This window comes from Falco punctatus (genome assembly GCF_963210335.1).
Source record: "Falco punctatus genome assembly, chromosome: 7".
In the NCBI taxonomy this organism is placed as follows: domain Eukaryota; kingdom Metazoa; phylum Chordata; class Aves; order Falconiformes; family Falconidae; genus Falco; species Falco punctatus.
Window position 1 is genome coordinate 58,785,451 of NC_137587.1, and position 19,749 is coordinate 58,805,199.

Here is a 19,749-nt window from a genome sequence, read left to right on the forward strand (position 1 = left end):
TAGGTAAAGCAGAAGCTGCACACACAAGCAAAGCGAAACAAGGAATTCGTTCACCTCTTCCCGCGGGCGGGCGGGTGTTCAGCCATCCACGGGAAAGCCCGGCTCCATCACATGCAACAGTGATTTGAGAAGATAAAACGCCGTCACTCCAAACGTCCCTCAGCTTTATGTGCTGAGCATGACGTCATGCAGGCCGGCATATCCCTTGGCTCAGCTGGGGTCAGCTGTCCCGGCTGTGTCCCCTCCCAGCTTCTTGTGCCCCCCAGGCTGCTCACTGGGGCGGGTGCGAGAGGCGGAGGAGGCTTTGGCTCTGTGCAAGCACTGCTCAGCAGGAGCTAAACCGTCTCTGCACTATCGACGCTGTTTCCAGCACAAATCCAAAACATCACCCCATGCTAGCAACTATGGAGACAGCTAGCTCTATCCCAGCCAAAACCAGCACAGGATCAGAAAGTTTCTATATTATTTCTTCCGAGTAGTCTTAAAACTGAACTTTTTTTACATGCTTCTGTTGTCTGTTTAAAGTGTAGTTTCACATAATAAAAGGGATGTGCTTGGGCCACACAATGTCTAGTGATTTCTAGTTAGTTGTCAGACTTGCTTAAATCCTTAAACATACTGGGTCCTTGCTGGGACTGCCTCAGAACCAGGGGGCAGGGACTAATGTGGCAGTAAACCAGCTTTGTCCATAGTATGATCAGAAGCAGGTCTTACTCACAGGAGTGAATGCTTCGTATTTTGTGTCAACATCTTTTAGTTGAGAGTATCTTGGATCTGAGTATGGGAAGGAAAGGGAGAGAAGCTGAGTCACTTTATGAGGCAGTAGTAGAAAGTTGTAGATTAAGCAACGTATACGTCTTTCTGAAGATTACCCAAGGTTTTGCCACTGAAACAGTAATAAGGTTATAGATAGCAGGACTCTGAATGGACGTGTTCAAACTAATTAAATGCGTTGTTTTTCTTACTGTTCATGTGTAACAATGTGTTTTCCTGTTTTGTCTGTTCGTTTCAATCTCAGGAATGTTCCTGAGGGTGCTGAGCCTGAAATCATTTCAACCATCAAAAAGACATTTAACTTTGGTCAAAGTGAAGCAGTTCATTTGTTTCAGACACTGCTGGAATGCATGAAAAAAAAAGAACTTGTGAGTAGATCTTGCCATAAAATTTTTTTATGGAAGGTGCATGCATTTGTGGATATAATATTAAATTGTATCTCTGTGCTGTATATGATTAAGAGTTATTAAAAAATCTTTTCTGGACATAGTGGATCTTCCAGTGTTTTCATGTATACTTTACCTCATGGCCAAGAGAGACTTAATTTTTTGTGATAATTTCTGGTAGTCTTGAGTTTTTTGTTGTTCCCAAGCCTATTTGTTTTCATATGGCAGGATTCTGATCTGTTTGTAGTGTGTATGTATTTTGTATTTGCATTGCTGTCCTTTTTTCTTGCTTTGATTTTTTAAAACCTTAGGCCTTTATTTTTGCTTTGATTTTTGAAAACCTTGGGCATTTTTTTTCTTTTTTTTAATATCTTTTAATTGCAACTACTAACAGAGGTCTACTATCACTGCATGCTTAAAGCAAAAGCACTTATAGAGCTTTATATGTAGCCTGGGATCGAGTACTGGTGTCTCGTTTGGACATCATATTGTGCTGTTCTGAGATTTAAAATTGTCATATTTGGCTAAACATGTTTGCTGGTAACATGGTTAATCTCATAATTTAAAATGAACTGGAGGAGTAAACAGAATACTGTGTGGTGTTTATAGACAATAGGAATTGTAATCAGAGTGGGAAAAGAAGTTCAAATTGATTGAGGAGTGTAAAGGGTCATAAAAGGTCATAAAGGATTGTCTTGTGTGGCACCCAGTTAGGAAAACAAAACACAGGTGCACGCTAAGGGTAAGTTTAAATTGAGCATAGGCTTAAATTACATTGAAGATAAGGTGACTTTCTAAAGTATTTCAGAGTTATCACCTTTGCCTGAAAATAATTTTAAAATATGTTTTCCCCATTTTAACCTTTTGGACAGATTACAGTTTTTCACATTGGGTCAGATGAACATCAGGACATTGATGTTGCAATACTTACAGCGTTGTTAAAAGGTGAGACTTCATTTTAAGAGTGTTTGGAATCCCCAGCTATTGTTGTTTGGTGTTTATATGATGGATTACTTATACTATAATCTAGGAATATTTAGTGTTTAAGGAAATAATTATCTACTATGTTTTCTCATTGTGTAATACCATCATGCGTCATGAATTATGAAATATACTGTATAACTTTGTGGTGGATTGCTTTTTAGGAAGCAATAATGTTTATTATCTTATACTTTAATTACTTTTAATATTTTTTTCATTGTTTTTGCTTCTTAAGGCACAAATGCATCTGCATTTGACCAGCTTGTTCTTACACTCGCGTGGGATAGAGTTGACATCGCCAAAAATCATGTTTTTGTCTATGGGCAACAGTGGCTGGTATGTAATGGTCTGAATTAAGCAGAATGTTTCCTAAAAGAGAGAAAATCAACTTACTGTAAAGAATGAATCTTTTGACTTTTGTGGAGAAAGACTGTAGAATACCGACACATTTATTATGAGGGCAGTAATTTTTTGCATACTGCAGTCTTACAGCTGTTTTGTTATTGTGTAGTTGAAAATGGTCCAAAAATTTTAGAAATGTGCCAAGTGTTCTGAATATCTAGGGAAGAAAAGACATTACAAAAGTTGGAAGCTGAATTTCTGTTAGTCTGATGCTTTTTGTTCCTTATAGTTGCACGGTCATAGGAAGTTCTTAAGAAGCATCTAGTAAAATGCACTTTTGGCAGCACTGCAGAGTTTTTTGAGGGGAAGGGCAAAATGTCTGTTTCTTGCAGTCTGCAAATCAGTTTGGAAACTACATTGTGGATCTCGCCTTTTTCCCATATTACTGTAAAAATAAAACACAGTCTTACATGAGTGTGCAGTCAGAAGTACATACAGAAGGCTTGTTGATAGCAATGATGGTTCTGACCATTTGTCCTTGGAGAAAATTATGCTTTAAATGTTCTATGTCTTTGTGTTTTATCCAATATCAATCTATGAAAATAGCTTAGTGATGTTAAACACAATGTCTACTTAGTCCCATGTACTTTGTCAGTTGGAGATACCTGTGGAAGAGCGTAAGACTTGCTGGTTAAGTCTTCAGAATGTTCTGGAGGGTGACATCTCTGTATTCGTAGACATAGGTGGTTTCCCCAGCCCTGTAAATGAATGAGGCTGCTGCGTAATCTAAGTATATTTACTTCTGTGGGTTTTCTGGTTCTCCCCAGGCTCTACCTTGTTACTTATTTGTTTTAGGTTGGCTCCCTGGAACAGGCTATGTTGGATGCCCTTGTGATGGATAGAGTTGCATTTGTGAAACTTCTGATTGAAAATGGAGTAAGCATGCACAAATTTCTTACAATTCCCAGGCTGGAAGAACTTTATAACACAGTAAGTGAATGATTGCTTATTAAGCTACTTTTAGAGCAGCTTTTTAGTTGATTGGCTTGTGGTGTACTGGGTCACGCACACCACTGAAGGCCATGGGGCGATTGGGAAGGCTCCCTGGCATGAGGTTGGAGTTGGGAAGCACGTGCTGTTTGGCTGCTTTGTAGTGCCACAGCTGCTTTCTGGCTTTCCAGAAATAATACCAGAAACTGTCTGTCAGCAGGGTGTTCGTCTGTGTCTGATGCTGGGGAGAGATACTAAAGGGAAAATTGCAGCCTTGTTGTGGAACATGGGAAGTGTGTAACCCGCAGTGGGGAAGAGAACAAGGGAAAGTCAGACAGGTGAAACTTGAGCAGCAATATGAGGTCTATAGATAGTGTTGTTAGGCTTTGCAAGATGAGTTATGTCTATAAAAGTTAATATTATCAAAATAGTTATAAAAAGTTTATTTTGTGAACCTGCTTAGTTACAAATATTACTTAGAATTTATTTTTTTTTTTTTGCTGTAGGTGTTGATTTAAGAATTTTAAGGTAGTTTTATATAACGCTAAGTATCTAACAGGACAAAACAAAACCCAAAAAATCTTCCACCAAAAAGTAGCTAAAGAGAGTAGTACACAAATATGACTTAGGCTTATGTTAACAGTCTCATTGTCTGCTGTTGATCAAAAAAAAAAGAAAAAGGTATTCTTTAGCTGATAAAGCTTTATAAAGGAGCCAACCTGATCAGGAGTTGTTACTTTTTTTTAAAAAAATGTTTTATGGTGTTGCCTTTGCACGTGATGTGCTTTTGATTGAGTTTTGTATGGGAGCTAGGGTAACCATATGTCTAAAAGTGTAACAGTTCATGCACGCACAGGAAATCAGAGAAGGAATAAAAATTCTCTGTAGTAAAAAGAGGAAATGTTCGGACTAAACATTAAAAAAAATTAGAAGTAAGGGAGCTTTACTATGGGTCCTGCAATACTGTAAATGTGACTATCAGTCTGTGTGTGTGTTCCTGTAAATTTTTATTTGTTAAAACTTGTCTCTGTAATATTATGTTTTCATAATATAAAAACCTCATATTGCCGCTGTTTGCATTCTGGTGTGGGTTTTTTTCCTTCTTTTCTGGGCAAACTATGGGTGTATTAATTATGTCCCAAATTAAAGAGAAGTAAAACACAATAAAAAAGGCAACAGCTTATAGCTAATACAGTAGTTTGAAATATTTGCATGTATTTGATTTGCTAATGTTTGTTGAAAAACTAGGATTTGGTGGGTTTTTTGAGCCGACATGTAAAAATATGTGGTTTCTACTGTCATCTTCTCATGTTGTCATTGCACTCTGATTTCTCATTCCAATTTTTTTCCCCCTTCTTTTTTATAAAGAAACAAGGCCCAACTAACCCAACACTCTTTCATCTTGTTCGGGATGTCAAACAGGTATGTTGTAAATGCAAAAATCTGTCAAACTAGCAGTGTTAGTCTTTTGATGATTTCTTAGGTTTAACTGTCAATTTAATCTTAGGTTGCTTAGTTAGGTTTTATTGTAAATAATAAGCCACCTTTGCAGACATTCTGTTTCTAGTACTTGCTGTTGTATGCTTAATGCCCTCCTGCCAGGAGGAGGTTAAAACCAATGAGTGTCATCCTCCTTCATTTTATTTGGGATTGTTTTCCTTTTTGGGGGTGGGGGTTGAAAGCTACTACTCTCAGCTACTAGGGGTAAATTTGACTGTTAAAACAGTAGACAAAAAAACCAGTGCCTCCCCCCACCCCACAACAGAATGAACATTACCCTTCTAGGGGCGATGATACAGAAAAGAAGCTATAACCTTCTCTTTCTTCAAAGCAGGTTTAAGATTATAATTTGAGAAACTAAAAATACCTTTTGTGTTCCTAGGGAAATCTTCCTCCAGGATATAAAATCAACCTGATTGATGTGGGGCTGGTTATTGAATATCTGATGGGAGGAACCTATAGATGCACCTATACAAGAAAACGCTTCAGAGCTATATACAATAGTCTCAGCGGGAACAATCGTGTATGTAGCAGTTGGGTAACAGGACATGCTGATTTATATGTTCTCAATTTAAAAAAACACACATGTATTTTGGAGAAAAATTAAATCCATATAGGTTTTTTGTTCTTGTCAATGGACTGGTTCTTTCAAAGGCAATAGTGAGGCCTGTCAGGGCAGTTGGCAGCTGTTTTGGGATTGAGGACAAACAAAAGGTTTTGTTCTCCTGCTCCTTATTCTAGCACATCTAAATTCCTTCTCTTTTATTCTTACTTTTCCTACTGGTAAGGGAAGAATGGGCACTAGCCATGCCAATTCATCAGGGCTTGGGATGCAAGTACCTTAGCTTCTTGTAAAACAACAAACTTAACTGCCTACTTTCAGACTTTTTAAAGAAAAAACTTGTTAAATATCCAGTGACAATTCTGGTTGTTGCTGTTACATGTGTTCATCACTGTTACAGTAGCAAAGTAACTGCTTAATCGCTCAACTAAGTATCTAACTATAAACAGATGATTTTATAATAATGCCTAGTTGGTAACAGTAAAGAAACCAAACCAAATCCCTTCCCCTTATTCCTGTTACAGCGATCTGGGCGAAATCCTTCAAATACTACTCCTCAGATGTGTAAAAGCCATGAGTCTTTTGGTAACAGAGCAGACAAGAAAGAAAAAATGCGCCATAATCACTTCATCAAAACAGCGCAGCCGTACAAACCAAAGGTACGGATGTGTGAGGGGAACGTGGTGGGGGTGACTTTAAGTAGTTAAGAGTGGAAAACCTGGTTGAAATCCAAGTGTGAGTAGCAGCAGGTTTTACTGGCTTTGGTAGAGCTGGAATTTTAGCCTAGCATGCTTACAGGGTTCTGTAGGGTGTTTATCTTTCTGTATAGTGGTCTTCTGGATAAGATTTGACATGTTAGGGAGCAAAAAGCTTGTAATTGGCACAGTTCTAGCGGCGGGGGGGGGGGGGGGGGGGGGCGGCGCGGGGGAGCTCGCTTGGCTTTGTAGACTGAGCAAGATTTGGCCATGTGTTCCTGTAAGCAGTCTCTGTGACTTTCCTTGTTTGTGTGGAGGTATATTAGTTACTGCTTTGCTTTTGATCTATAAATCCAAATAATTCAGTCTCCCAGTTACTAAAATGAATTGGACAATGAATTGGACTCAAGTGAAGCTTTTAAATTAAAGTTCCAGCTGCTTTTCAAGCCCTCAAAAGTTCTTTTTTCTTTTTATAATTACATATCATTTGATACTGGATCACTCTAGCATTTTATTTCAAGTTACGAAATGACCAAGTTCAGAGGTTTAAAATGTAACTTTCTGTTTTTATTTTAAAGATTGACACTGGTGCAGAAGAGGGAAAAAAGAAAAGAACCAAAGATGAAATAGTAGACATAGATGATCCGGAAACCAGACGTTTCGCTTACCCTCTCAACGAGCTGTTACTTTGGGCGGTGTTAATGAAGCGGCAGAAGATGGCCCTCTTTTTCTGGCAGCACGGGGAGGAGTCCATGGCAAAAGCCTTGGTTGCTTGCAAAGTGTACCGTTCGATGGCATATGAAGCAAAACAAAGTGACCTTGTTGATGATACTTCAGAAGAACTGAAACAGTATTCCAAGTAAATTATATTTATAAAGATCTGTTCTTGAAATTTACAATAAAAGTAGTGGGCTATATATGAACAAAACCCAAACTCTTCTATTGAAGAAAACTATTGACTTGAAGAGAATTCCTTTTTCCAAAAAGGATGAAGTGGCACTCTAGTAGGAGTTTTATGTTAGACATTGCTCTCTTGAGTACTGTTACAAGTCATGATTTATAGTTAAAATGACACTGAACGTGCCATTTACTTCCATGTAATTTCCTTGCATATTTTAACAGCTGTTTATAGCCTGCGTATGCTTTTAATAGAAGTCACAGTTTCACATGTTGCTTGGAGTTACAAATTACTGTACGCTATATCTGTACAGAAGGGACAGGTAATAGTCCCTTCGAGTTGTGCTACTGGGAATTTGTACAAGAAAATTCAACTTAAACTGAAGGTCATTTCTACAGATAACGTATTTAGTTTTGTTGTTTGTTTTTTTCTTCATTCTAGTGAGTTTGGTCAGCTGGCAGTTGAACTGTTAGAACAGTCCTTCCGACAAGATGAAACTATGGCAATGAAATTACTAACCTATGAGCTTAAAAACTGGAGCAACTCCACTTGCCTGAAGCTGGCAGTGTCATCCAGGCTTCGTCCGTTTGTAGCACATACTTGTACGCAGATGTTGTTATCAGATATGTGGATGGGAAGGCTGAACATGAGGAAGAATTCATGGTACAAAGTAAGTGTTGTTGCAGTTTATTGGTGTTAAAAGGATCAACACAATTTATTTTTAAAAAGAGGGAAAGCACATGTGTAAATGCTATTAGTATAAAACTTTCATAACTATCGCTTATGTTAATAAATCCTGTAAAACAGTGTCCTATAATATAATCAAAACTGGAAGTATTTATTGTTAACTCTCCTTTTGACACTCTATTATCTTTTCAAATAAGGTACACAAATATAGAAGGCAAAAACCAGGCAAGTAGCCTTTAATCAGAGGCTTAAAGAGATCATGTGAATACTAACCCACTACTAAAAACTTAGTGGTAAAAAACCTTAACAGACAGAAACCCCCCTGTAAGAATATAGTTTCACGCATTTTGGCTCTTTACAAGCAGCACATAAGACTTGATATAGAAAAGCTTTGTGTGTCCTATTTTGGAGGAAGAAACTGAGCGAAAGCAGGGCATGGAATGAAACAGGAGTAGGCAAATCGGGGATAGGTTTCCCAGTGGTGCCCTTTGTGGCATAGATCAATTGAACCAGACTGGGAGTTGCATATTTCTTTGGGATGGTGTGCCAAAACCTAATTGTTGCTAGGAATATAATGAAGTAAAACTTTCCTACAAAATATCTACAAGCATCGTTTAACTTGTGACCTACTAAAATCGTCTTTGATAACCGATTAACCATTTTCTTGCGTGCTTTTTAACAAGCTAATGGCAATAAATAGCTTTCACTTATTCTCTTCATCCATACCTTAGCCCATTTTTCTACCTTAAGTTGAATACCCTCCTTCCTCCCCAAAACAAACAACAAACCACCCACCCCAGTCAAAACCACGACCTCCACTTGTATGTGCTTTTTAAATACACCTTGACATCACACAGTTCCAGAGGTTCTGCAAGTGGATTAAAGAATAGAGTGTAAACAGAACATCTCTGGATCTTCAGACTTGGAGTACATTCTTTCTAGTGGCTTTTAGGTTTGGCATTAGTTGATTTTCCCCTTTCTTATATCTTCCCGTCAAGGAACACTCTGTATATGTGAGCTTAGCCTCTTAAGCATGTATGTAAGTAATAACAACTAATTATTTTCTACTTTTTTTTCCTCCTCAATAACAAGCAAGTGAAATTTGGATAAAACATTTTCAGAGGCTATTCTGTGTGTTGGTGTGTTCTGATACTTTAATGTAGCTGTAAACTATTTGCACTTAGTCGTCATCTTTTCCAGGTGATACTGAGTATTTTACTTCCTCCTGCTATACTGCTGTTGGAATATAAGACCAAGGCTGAAATGTCACATATTCCTCAATCTCAAGATGCGCATCAAATGGCAATGGATGACAGTGAAAACAACTTCCAGAATGCAGCAGATGAAATACCTATGGTAATGTGGGGCAGGGGGAGATATTAAAAACAATATTTGTAACTTAAAATAAATAATTACATTTTTAAATCAAAGCAGGAGTTAAAATGAGTGTCCAAAAGCATGTATTTCTGTATGTGAAGTTAACAGTCCTTTCATTTTAGGAGGTGTTTAAAGAAGTAAGGATTTTGGACAGTACTTTAGAAAAGCATGATATGGAGACTCCAGCAAAACCTAAAAGACTTCCCATTACACAGAAATTTTATGCATTTTATCATGCACCGATTGTGAAGTTTTGGTTTAATACGGTGAGTTTTCTTCTGTGTAATGTGTCTTTTATTTGGAAATCTAATGTAGATCTTTGGGTTCTTTTCCCAACACATAGCTCTGTGACCTGAATCAAAGTTTTAAGTGCTTTTAAAAAAACAAATAAAAACCCCTTACCTTGCTAAGCTGCAAATGAGAAGTACTTGCTTCTGAAAACCTGCATATCCACATGCAGTTCTCTGTGGTTTGAGGATTTTTTTAAAGTTCATGATGCTGGTTTTGAGAAATATGTATTTATTTTTTTTTTAAGCTGAGTGATTAACGTTAACGTTTTTATTCTGGCCTGAGTAATTAATTTCATCAGTTGCTACCAGGAATTTTGCAATCATTTATTAGGCTAAAGTGTTCATGCACAGCTTTGTTTAAAGTACTGTCATAGTAACTCTAAAATTTTTTTATTAAAGGAAAAATAGCTGTAATAAGAACAAAGCTTTGCTAACAATAAATAGCTTATTACAGCTATTTTTCCTCTTCTAAGAAGAAAATGTATCTCCTTATAAAAAGCAACTTGTCAGCTTAAAGGGCTAAATATAGTCCTGTCATCCTATGTGAAGCTTTTATTGTATACCACATCAAAAGATTCCATGCACATCTATAAAGAACCCGTTAGTGATTACATGTATAATTTTCATTCCTTTTTTTAGTTGGCATACTTAGGATTCCTCATGCTCTACACGTTTGTGGTTCTTGTAAAAATGGAAGAATTGCCATCCGTTCAAGAGTGGATCGTTATTGCTTACATTTTCACATCAGCAATTGAGAAAATTCGTGAGGTATGCCTCTAACAATCTGGGGGTTTAGTTTTCTTTGTCCATTAAAACAGTATGCTTTAAACTGTGTTTATAAACAAGAGAACCCAAGAAACTTCAAGCATCAGAGTACCTGATGGAATACCTTTATCTTAAATTTTGGTACAGGCTGCTAGTTTCAATACCAGTGTTTCTAGACCTACCAGTCTGATTTTTTTTGTTGTTGTTGAGATTCCCCCACCAGGAGCTGATTTTTGTAAAAAATTTTTTTTAATCTGTTATGTTACAAGTTGTAATGAAATAAACCACCTTACATTCCTGAGGGGTGAAATGTGTATTCGTTTATTAGTGTCAGTCAATTTTTACCACTATGCTGTGACCAAGATGACAAAACAAAAAAGCTTTAGGGACACAGGATAGCTGTCACAACTGCAACATTGCTGGTCAGCAGGAGGCTTTTCAGAAGTTCTGTAAAAATTTTTCACTGAGAGAAAGTTCATTAACCTGGTACCTCAGGCCCAGCTGAAGGGGCAGAAAGTAGGATTCATTTTTGTAGCAATAGCTGCCTCAAAAGAAAAAAACAACACACAAGAACCCCAAACCAAAATTCCTTCATAAATTATTCATCCAGAAGGAAACGTACATCCTCCTTGTCCTTGTTGTGAAGCTGACACAATTAAACACTGGGTTTGATTGCTCAGTATAAAAGTTACACATTTGAATGGATATTTCATTTTTGCAAGCATAAAAATGTGAGTGCTTCATATATTTCAGTGTTGGTCCATGTGCAATGAATGTGAGCAGACCTGACACTTATTTTTATTGCAGATTTTTATGTCAGAAGCTGGGAAGATTAATCAGAAAATTAAAGTGTGGTTCAGTGATTACTTCAATGTCAGTGACACAGTTGCCATTGTCACCTTCTTCATCGGGTTTGCATTAAGATTTGGAGCAAAGGGGAATTTTGGCGAAAACACTTACAGAGAAAATTATGTCTTTGTTGCTGGAAGAATAACATACTGTCTCAATATAATTTTTTGGTATGTGCGATTACTGGATTTTCTAGCTGTAAATCAACAGGCTGGCCCTTATGTTATGATGATTGGCAAAATGGTAAGTACTACTTTCCTTAATGTTTGGGGTTTTTTTCTCCCCAGCTGAAATACGTTTTGCTTGCTGCATCCATTTACAACTTTTCTCAAAGTTTTATTTAGAAAAAGGTTGTTTATCCTGGTGTAATGTGTCAACAACACATTAGTGTGCAGAATTAGCTAGACGGAATATAACTTAATGGGTTTCAAAACAAGCACTGATTCGAAGGCTCCCTTTTTTATGGAGCTTTCTCTGTCACTTTTCTGTAAAAAGCTGCTAAATGAATGTGATGATGCCTTTTTCTCGATTCGTCTAGCATTGCGTCCCGTTTGGATCTGAGACTTATTTATAGTTTGGGTTTTCTTGCCCTTGTGGTCTTTAGTGCAAGACTTTAACTTGTTTTGTGTCCTAAAGCACTTTCATATTTTGTGCCGCGGAAAACTGGAAATAGATTGTGGCTCTGTTCTTGTCTTCTTCCATATAAAAAATTATTCAGACTGTTTGAATTAAAAATAAATAGCTTTACTGTCAGTGAGCTATTCTAAATGTGAAAAAAATCTTAAGGATTAAGACCTGTGTATACAAAGGTGGAAGTGGTGTTTTTTTCCTACAAAGTTGAACCCTCTCATTCCTTAAAAATGAGGGCGTTGAGTTGGTTGTTTCTCACTTTGATTTCTTGAACCTGTGCAGGAGATATAGGCTCTGTGTTTCAGTCCTTGGAAAACCACCTCTGCATTTTGTGCAGATGTTGAGTGCATTTAGGAAGGAATGTCTCTCTGTCAGCTGCCACTCGTCCACCTAATAGGAATTTGAGTTACAAAGGAAATACTATCACTTGCCTTTGGCCAAGGTTACGAAATAAACTATAAGAAAGGACAGAAATAAAAGAAATTTTCTTATCGGGTTACTTAACAAAATGTTGTGACTGAAGTGGAGCTGTCCTAGACTCTGTTCCTTATATAATATATAGAATTAATCAAGTTTACACTGTCACTGTAAACGTGTGTGTGAAATCATGATGATGACCTTGTAGGTGAACTGACTCTCTTTGTGTCAATAGGTGGCCAACATGTTTTACATCGTGGTGATTATGGCGCTTGTGCTACTCAGTTTTGGTGTTCCTAGGAAGGCCATACTGTATCCTGATGAGGCACCATCTTGGACTCTTGCTAGAGATATTGTGTTTCATCCATACTGGATGATTTTTGGTGAAGTGTATGCCTATGAAATTGATGGTAAGACACTGCAATTTTGCAGCAAGTAAGGAGAAAACTCACTCAGATAAGACCCCATCTCAAGGTCTTGGGAAATTCTGTTTTTATGAAATGAAATCCCAGTATTGTTGACAGTGATTCCGTTCATTGGGTTCCTTCCCCCTCTTTGCGGGTTGCAGCTGAATAACTTATTGCCTTGACTTTTTCGTAATCCTTTATAAAGCTTGAATGTCTTAGAATGAAAACTGCACTTAATCACCATTTCTCACAAGGCTTGTTCCTGGCTAGATTTTGGAATTTCCCCCCACAGCTGTCATGCCAAAATTCTGGCTGTGGTGCTGTATTATGCTTTTTTAACCAGAAACTTTGTCTCCTGCGTTTTTCTACCATATTTCTAAATGCATGGAGACATTTTGAATTGCAGAACCAGTGCATGACCGATGGTTGTTGCAATCTTTCTGAATGATTTCCTACCCCACCCCCATACCTGCTTGGGAGTTCTAAAAGTTCTGTGTATTTTCTCTTTATCTTTTTTTTCCTACAGTATGTGCAAATAATTCTGATGAAAAAGTTGCTCATCTCTGTGGCCCAGGAACATGGTTGACCCCGTTTCTTCAAGCTGTCTACCTCTTTGTACAGTACATAATTATGGTTAATCTCCTTATTGCATTTTTCAAGTAAGTATTTGGGTAATTGTTAATTTTTGCTAATCCTTTGATGAGTTTCTATTTCACTGCGACAAGATGACAAGCAATCCCATTTGCTGGAAGTATTTTCAGGTTTTAAAGCTGGTCGTCTTCTCCTCCTCACTGCAAGCCTGTGACTAAGCAAGGAAGCGTGTGGTGTGACTGGTGTGTGTCACGTCTAAGAGGCTAGGGGAGTCGGAAGTTTAAGAGAATTTGAAAGCATTTTGTAACTTCCTTCTGTCAGAAAACAAACAGTCGTTTCTTCATCTGTATGTTGACTGTCGGTCCTAAATTAATTTAATGTTCTGTAGTTGGTTGAGTTGAGTTGTAGTGGGGTAAATTGTCTTTTACAGTTCTCTGCAAGTGCTTCATTTATGGGGATAAGCAGCTCACTAACACTGAGGAATGGCAGACTGCAGAATTAATGTGGTTTGATGTAAAAAACTTACGTTTAGTTAGAAATAATTTTGTTGTTTGGCAAACTTGAAATTTTATCTCAGTGTAGTTTATTTCTGAGGCTGTTGCCAGATGAGATAATTTTTTTTAACCCTCCCCTTGCTTTGGATCATGGTGTTTCCTTGAATATTTCCAACTTCCACTAAAATAATTTTGCAGTAAAAAACAAGTATGTGCTGTTGTCTCTTACTTATCTAGCTTTAGAATTCAAGGTTGTTATCAAAGTGTTTAAAAAAACCCCAAACATCACAAAAAAACCCCAAACACCAAGCTCCCCCATGTCCTCCCACCACCCCAAAAGCCACCGTGATGTGTTAATACTTTTCTGTTTCCTTTCAGCAACGTGTATTTACAAGTCAAGGCAATTTCAAACATTGTGTGGAAGTATCAACGCTATCATTTCATTATGGCCTACCATGAAAAACCTGTTCTGCCTCCACCACTTATTGTTCTTAGCCACATGGCTTCCCTCTTCTGTTGTATATGTAAAAGAAGAAAGACAGACAAGACTTCAGATGGGCCAAGTATGGATAGTTATTATCCAAAAAAATCTCAGTAACTTTTTTGTTACGATTAAAGCAAACTGTCAGAGAAGTGCTACGTTTTTGGTTATCATGTACATTCTCAAGAAAGTCGTAGCAGGTCTTAATTTCCCATGGTTTTGATATTGATTAAGACTCATTCTGTTCAAATTCCCAGTGTTTTGATGGAAGTGTGTAATAGAATGTAGAATCATAGAACGGGTTGGGTTGGAAGGGACCTTAAAGAGCGTCTAGTTCCAACCCCCCTGCTGTGGGCAGGGAATGCACAGCCCCTACAAATCTCCAGGCAAACTAATTTATGACATAAGCAAACAAACAAACCCCCAAGATTAGATTGATTAGATTTCCTGTTAATGTGGGAAGATTTTTTTTTTTTCTTTCTGGAAAACTTCTGTTCTGATTGGAAACCTTTTGAAAATTTAAAAAGAGGGGGGAAAAAAATTCCACAGATGATAAAATCCAGCTAAGGAATCTAGCTGCTTCTGCCTCACAGAAAAAGGGGTTGGAGGGTTGGAGCATAAGGAGTGATAATATTATGCACAGATCCTCTCAGAACTACTATTTTGATTTTTATTTTAGCAGAAATCTTTGCCCTTGAAGTTTTTCTAGCAAGGAGAGAGGAAGGGTCTTAGGTGGCACTGTTTGGTTTTTTTTCTTGGTTTTGTTTTGCTTTTAAATTTTAATACCCTTTGCCAAGGTGTTGGTATTAGTTTCCAGCACCTGTGCTGCTTCACTACACGTGCATTGGCTTAACTGTTTAATCTTTCTTTAGAACTCTTCCTGACAGAAGAAGATCAAAAGAAACTGCATGATTTTGAAGAGCTATGTGTTGAGATGTATTTCAACGAAAAAGATGATAAATTTCATTCTGGAAGCGAGGAGAGGATTCGAGTCACATTTGAACGGTAGAATACTTAAAATGCGGTGCTTAGTGATATGGTTTAGTGATGGACTTGGCAGTCTTGGGTTAACGGTTGGATTTGATGATTTCAAAGGTCTTTTCCAGCCTAAAAGATTCTATTCTATTCTAAAATTTCTGAATAGGGAAGCTTAGAACTTTTGCCGTTGTTTTTTTTTTAAATGTGCTTTAAGGGAGGGTGGGGTGTGGGGTGGGTGTAAAATGCAGCTCCAGAAAGTATTTATGCAAACTTGAGGTGATGTCTTTCCATTGCTACGCAGAGGCTAATAATGTGACTGATGTGTCCTTATCTGTAGCAGCACTCAGTAAGCTGAGGTAATCATGTTATTTAGTTTCTCGTGGTGTTATAATAAACTGATAAATTTGAAAAAGTGCTGTAGGCCCTGTACTGATGTATATGTCAATTCCGTGATTCAAAATCATGTGCAAATGTTGTATTACAGAACAGTCCAATATAATAGTGTATACCATCTTGAAATTTCAGAGTTTTTTTCCTTATTAAATGGGCAGAAAGGGTTGCAAAGATGTTTCTTTTGCATATCAAGAAAAATACCTTTCTTAGCTACTTCATAATTTGATTTTTTTCTTAGGGTGGAACAAATGTGCATTCAGATAAAGGAGGTTGGCGATCGTGTCAACTACATAAAACGGTCGTTACAGTCTTTAGATTCACAGATTGGGCACCTGCAGGATCTCTCGGCTCTAACTGTGGATACCCTGAAAACGCTGACTGCACAGAAAGCTTCAGAAGCTAGCAAGGTTCACAACGAAATCACACGGGAATTGAGCATTTCAAAACATTTGGCACAAAACCTCATTGAGGATGGCTCGCTGAGATCTTCTGTGTGGAAAAAGCACAGCATTGGAAACGTCTTTGGTTCTTTTCCACAAGGAGGCCTTGAGAGTAATAATGCTTTACTCTGTAACATTTCTATACGTGATGAAAAAGAAGTCCCACATAAGACAATTGGTCAGGAGTTAGCTCCAGTTCCCCGAAGAGAAGAAATAAACTTTCAAGAGGCAGGTTCCTCGGGCAGTGCCTTATTTTCAAATGCTGTTTCTCCTCCAGAACTTCGTCAACGAATACAGGCTGCAGAGATCTCAAAATCCATTAGTAAAAGTAAGAAATTAGGCAATTCATCCAACAGCATGCCACATGTAACATCCCCAACAACCAAATTTTTTGTTAGCACTCCATCTCGGCCCAGTTGCAAAAGTCAGCTGGATTCTTCAGCAAAGCATGAAGAGACTGTTTTCTCTAAGGCTACAGAAGGAGATAATAATGTAGAATTTGGTGCGTTTGTGGGTAAGTATAACCAAGTAGATTCTGAATGTCCTGAAGTCGTTATTAGCTGCTCTTATCCTCTTGCTTCTGGCTCTGCTTGCCTTGCTTTCACCCAACCTTCTGTTGAAAATGGAGGATACATTAATTGTGGTTTTATTCATGATGAGAGTGACACTAATGATAACTACAGCTGCAGAGTTGACAAATGTGATCACCAGTCCTCTGTCAACTTATCGAAGAACAACGCCCCGACGAAGTTCTCTTTGTCAACTGGCGACTTGACGTCAACAGTCAACTGTGGCAGCTCACACGGAAAATTGAATGTTAAAGATGAACTTTCCAAAAGTCAGCATGTCCATGCAATGGAACTACAAACCCAAGATTTATGTTCTAACATCCTTATGGGACTACTTCATAAACTGTGGACCAAATCTAAGCCACAAGGTTTGACTTACCAAGAATTGTATAGTATTTTGGGTGTATTCCGGTTGCAGGTGACTTTATTCTACCATTTTGCTCTGCTTTTTTTGCTTTTAACATCTCTAATTTCCCTATGTTGCTTGAATATTTTTTTTAACTTAAATTATCATTTCTTTATAATTCTGTCACATAGACAATATTTTTTTGAAAAACATTAGCCAGTTGTTGAGTATAACAGTTTTGTGCAATTAGCAGCTCCACAACTTGGTATGGGCGTTGTAGACAAACTTTTTGTGACTCATTATAAAGCTCCTACCTTCTCATTGCATAAGCCAAAAATATTGTCTATTTCTTGACGTAATTACAGAAGACTTCTTAGGCTGATGGAATCCTGGACAAATATCTCTATGGTATCTGTGTCAAGCTGAGGGATCCTCCTATACTATGTTTCTAAACACTGTTGTAACTGGGATCTTCCACTGTTGCCTAGGCTAACATATCTTTTGGCAGTCATTTTGGAAGCTTCCAAAGTCCTTTTATTAAATATAGCATTATGCCTTCCCTCAAGTTTTGCTGAACAGTAAAAAGGTGCACGTTTCTGGTTAGAGTTACATAAATATTTGAAATGGTAAAACAGTGGCAGATTCATTGCAAAACACAGGTGTGGGTTTACTAACTGATTTCTGTAAAGTACATCATGCTTTGAGTGTGCTTCGTGTATGGCAGAAGAGCACAGTCCGGAATTGTCAGGTTGCGTGCAGAGGTGTTGTCTTGCCCCAGGTGTTCAGGGATGTCTCAGTGTTTCCAGAAGGTTTGTTGAGGATGTAAAAAATTTAAATCTTTAGGCAAGAGTTTATTCTACTGCTGTGAAACTTCGAGTCCTAAGAAGTTACCTACATGCACTAGCATTTTTAGATTTGTGTATGCATAGGAAGAGTATCTACACATCTGCAGATCAATCTGTATCGATACAAATAATTTGTACAGTCAGTAGCTATTTATAATTTCCTCATGGTTTAAAAATTTATTTTTTTTAAATTCAGAAAGCAAGACTAAACAGAAATAACGGACAGTGATTGTATACCTCTTATCTAATCTCTAAATGTATTTCACCACTAATAGCTCTGAATACTAACGATACTTATTTTACTGGAGCCAAGTTTTAAGTGTCCAGTCCTCTGACATTTCTAGCATTTAGAACATACTCTTCATTCTTACTGTCCATGTTTGATAAAACTCGTGATACAGCACAGCTTTCCCTTGTGAAGTCAACTAGATTTTCATTCATTATAAAGCCACATGATTAGTAAAATTCTGAAAAGTGCTTCTTGCAACAGGGAGGATGAAGGGTATATTGTAAAAGCTACCTCAGGACAGCTGTCTACTTGTCCTTCCTTTGTCATACGTCCGACTGCCCAGTGCCTTTCACATGAGGAGCATGCACTCGAGTAAAATTTTAAAATGTTAGTTTTACTTTTTGGATTGTAGTGATCCACACACTGATGTGGGAAAACCCGTAGTTTCACGTTAACACTTTGACACTGATATTTAGCGTGTTTGCAAAGTCGTCTCTAGTGCGAACAGGCACCCAGAACTTAGATGGTTTGTAACCCTTTGCTGTGGTGATGCGAACTGTTGGCATGGTCAGAGCACTGGAGGTTGCCTTTGATTTTGAATACTCTTTTTGAATTCACTGTGTCAAAGGTCACAGAGACAGCATGGACTTACAGCGGTTTAAAGAGGCAGCAAGCAAAATTAAAGAAAGGAGTGCTGATATTGAGGTAAGCACGGAAGGCTTTCTCTCAAGCATGTTAATGGGGATAATTTTTTTTTTTTTTTAAATCTGTACCATCACAATATGTTTTGAAAAAGTCTAAGAGCAAATATAGTCAAAGAACTTGCAAAATGCAGCCTGGAAGGAATGTGTATCTGGTTTCTGTTGTTTAAAAAAAAATATCTCATGAAAACTCGTGCAACCTTAACTGCACATCAAATACTGTTGCTTCATAATATGATACTAATGAAATATTAAACAAGGTCTGAGGTCATGAAAGGTGAGATGACTACAACTGTGAATTAAGATAAAGTTACGTATCCTATAATTAGTGTTTAATGAAATGTTTGACACTTACAAATTTCAAGATCAGCATTTAGGAAGATTTCAGTGGTTTACATGATATTTTATAGAGCAAGATTATAGTGTATATGATTTTAAAAAGTGACAAAAAGTGTTCATTATGCTTCCAAGAAGAAAAAAGCCTTTGCAATAAACTTGTCACAAACTAAAATGAAGTGTAATTTCCGTTTTCTTAAAGAGTAATAAAAATAACTAAATGGAAAGTGGTTAATCGTAACAAACCTGTCCTCCAAATGCTATAGTATATTTAAAAAAGCTAGTTTTCTCACTGTAGCTGTGAAGATAAGTTAGTAAATACCAGTTACCATTTGCAGTTACCCCTCATTCAGGGGAGAATCTGGCTTGAGAGTTGCGTTATGACCATTTTCAATGTGTTCTGCTGAGGTGCTCCTTCAGGACCTTCTGATTAAGTACAATGTGTGACCGAAGAGCTTTTTGTTTGCCTGTATTTTTGGCGTGGGGTTTTTTTCGTAGTCATGTTTACAGTTTGCTTTGGTTTTTTTTAACAGGAGCGACAGGAAGACTTCAAAAAGGCTATATTGGAGGGCATAGAGACAAGTAGGCTTCAAGTAAGTAAAGAAGGTTTCCATTTATTAGAGACATTACTTTCACCAAGTACCAAATGTATTCTTTACAGCGAAGACAGGGATATCTGTTTTCTTAAATCATTATCTGTAAGTAAACCCTGGCCATGATTTAAAAAAAAGGGAGGGGGGTGAAAAAAAAAAAAAAAGTTGTACAGTTGAACCTTTGTACAAATACAGCTGGATGT

At 37.5% G+C, this 19,749-nt stretch overlaps 1 protein-coding gene across 2 annotated transcripts in view; it reads left to right on the forward strand.

Moving 5' to 3' along the window:
* The window catches only part of TRPM7 (transient receptor potential cation channel subfamily M member 7), a 69,402-nt gene that overhangs the window by 40,300 nt on the left and 9,353 nt on the right, over positions 1-19,749 (forward strand). For both annotated transcript variants that reach the window (XM_080394694.1, XM_080394695.1), the window contains exons 9-28: positions 1,019-1,142; positions 2,033-2,105; positions 2,377-2,477; positions 3,339-3,473; positions 4,842-4,895; positions 5,356-5,496; positions 6,060-6,194; positions 6,809-7,089; positions 7,570-7,798; positions 9,016-9,171; positions 9,315-9,458; positions 10,122-10,250; positions 11,055-11,339; positions 12,379-12,553; positions 13,077-13,209; positions 14,014-14,198; positions 14,989-15,121; positions 15,726-16,441; positions 18,545-18,621; positions 19,487-19,546. In XM_080394694.1, coding sequence (XP_080250820.1) covers positions 1,019-1,142; positions 2,033-2,105; positions 2,377-2,477; positions 3,339-3,473; positions 4,842-4,895; positions 5,356-5,496; positions 6,060-6,194; positions 6,809-7,089; positions 7,570-7,798; positions 9,016-9,171; positions 9,315-9,458; positions 10,122-10,250; positions 11,055-11,339; positions 12,379-12,553; positions 13,077-13,209; positions 14,014-14,198; positions 14,989-15,121; positions 15,726-16,441; positions 18,545-18,621; positions 19,487-19,546 — 3,466 coding nt within the window. The remainder of the gene's footprint in view (positions 1-1,018; positions 1,143-2,032; positions 2,106-2,376; positions 2,478-3,338; positions 3,474-4,841; positions 4,896-5,355; positions 5,497-6,059; positions 6,195-6,808; positions 7,090-7,569; positions 7,799-9,015; positions 9,172-9,314; positions 9,459-10,121; positions 10,251-11,054; positions 11,340-12,378; positions 12,554-13,076; positions 13,210-14,013; positions 14,199-14,988; positions 15,122-15,725; positions 16,442-18,544; positions 18,622-19,486; positions 19,547-19,749) is intronic.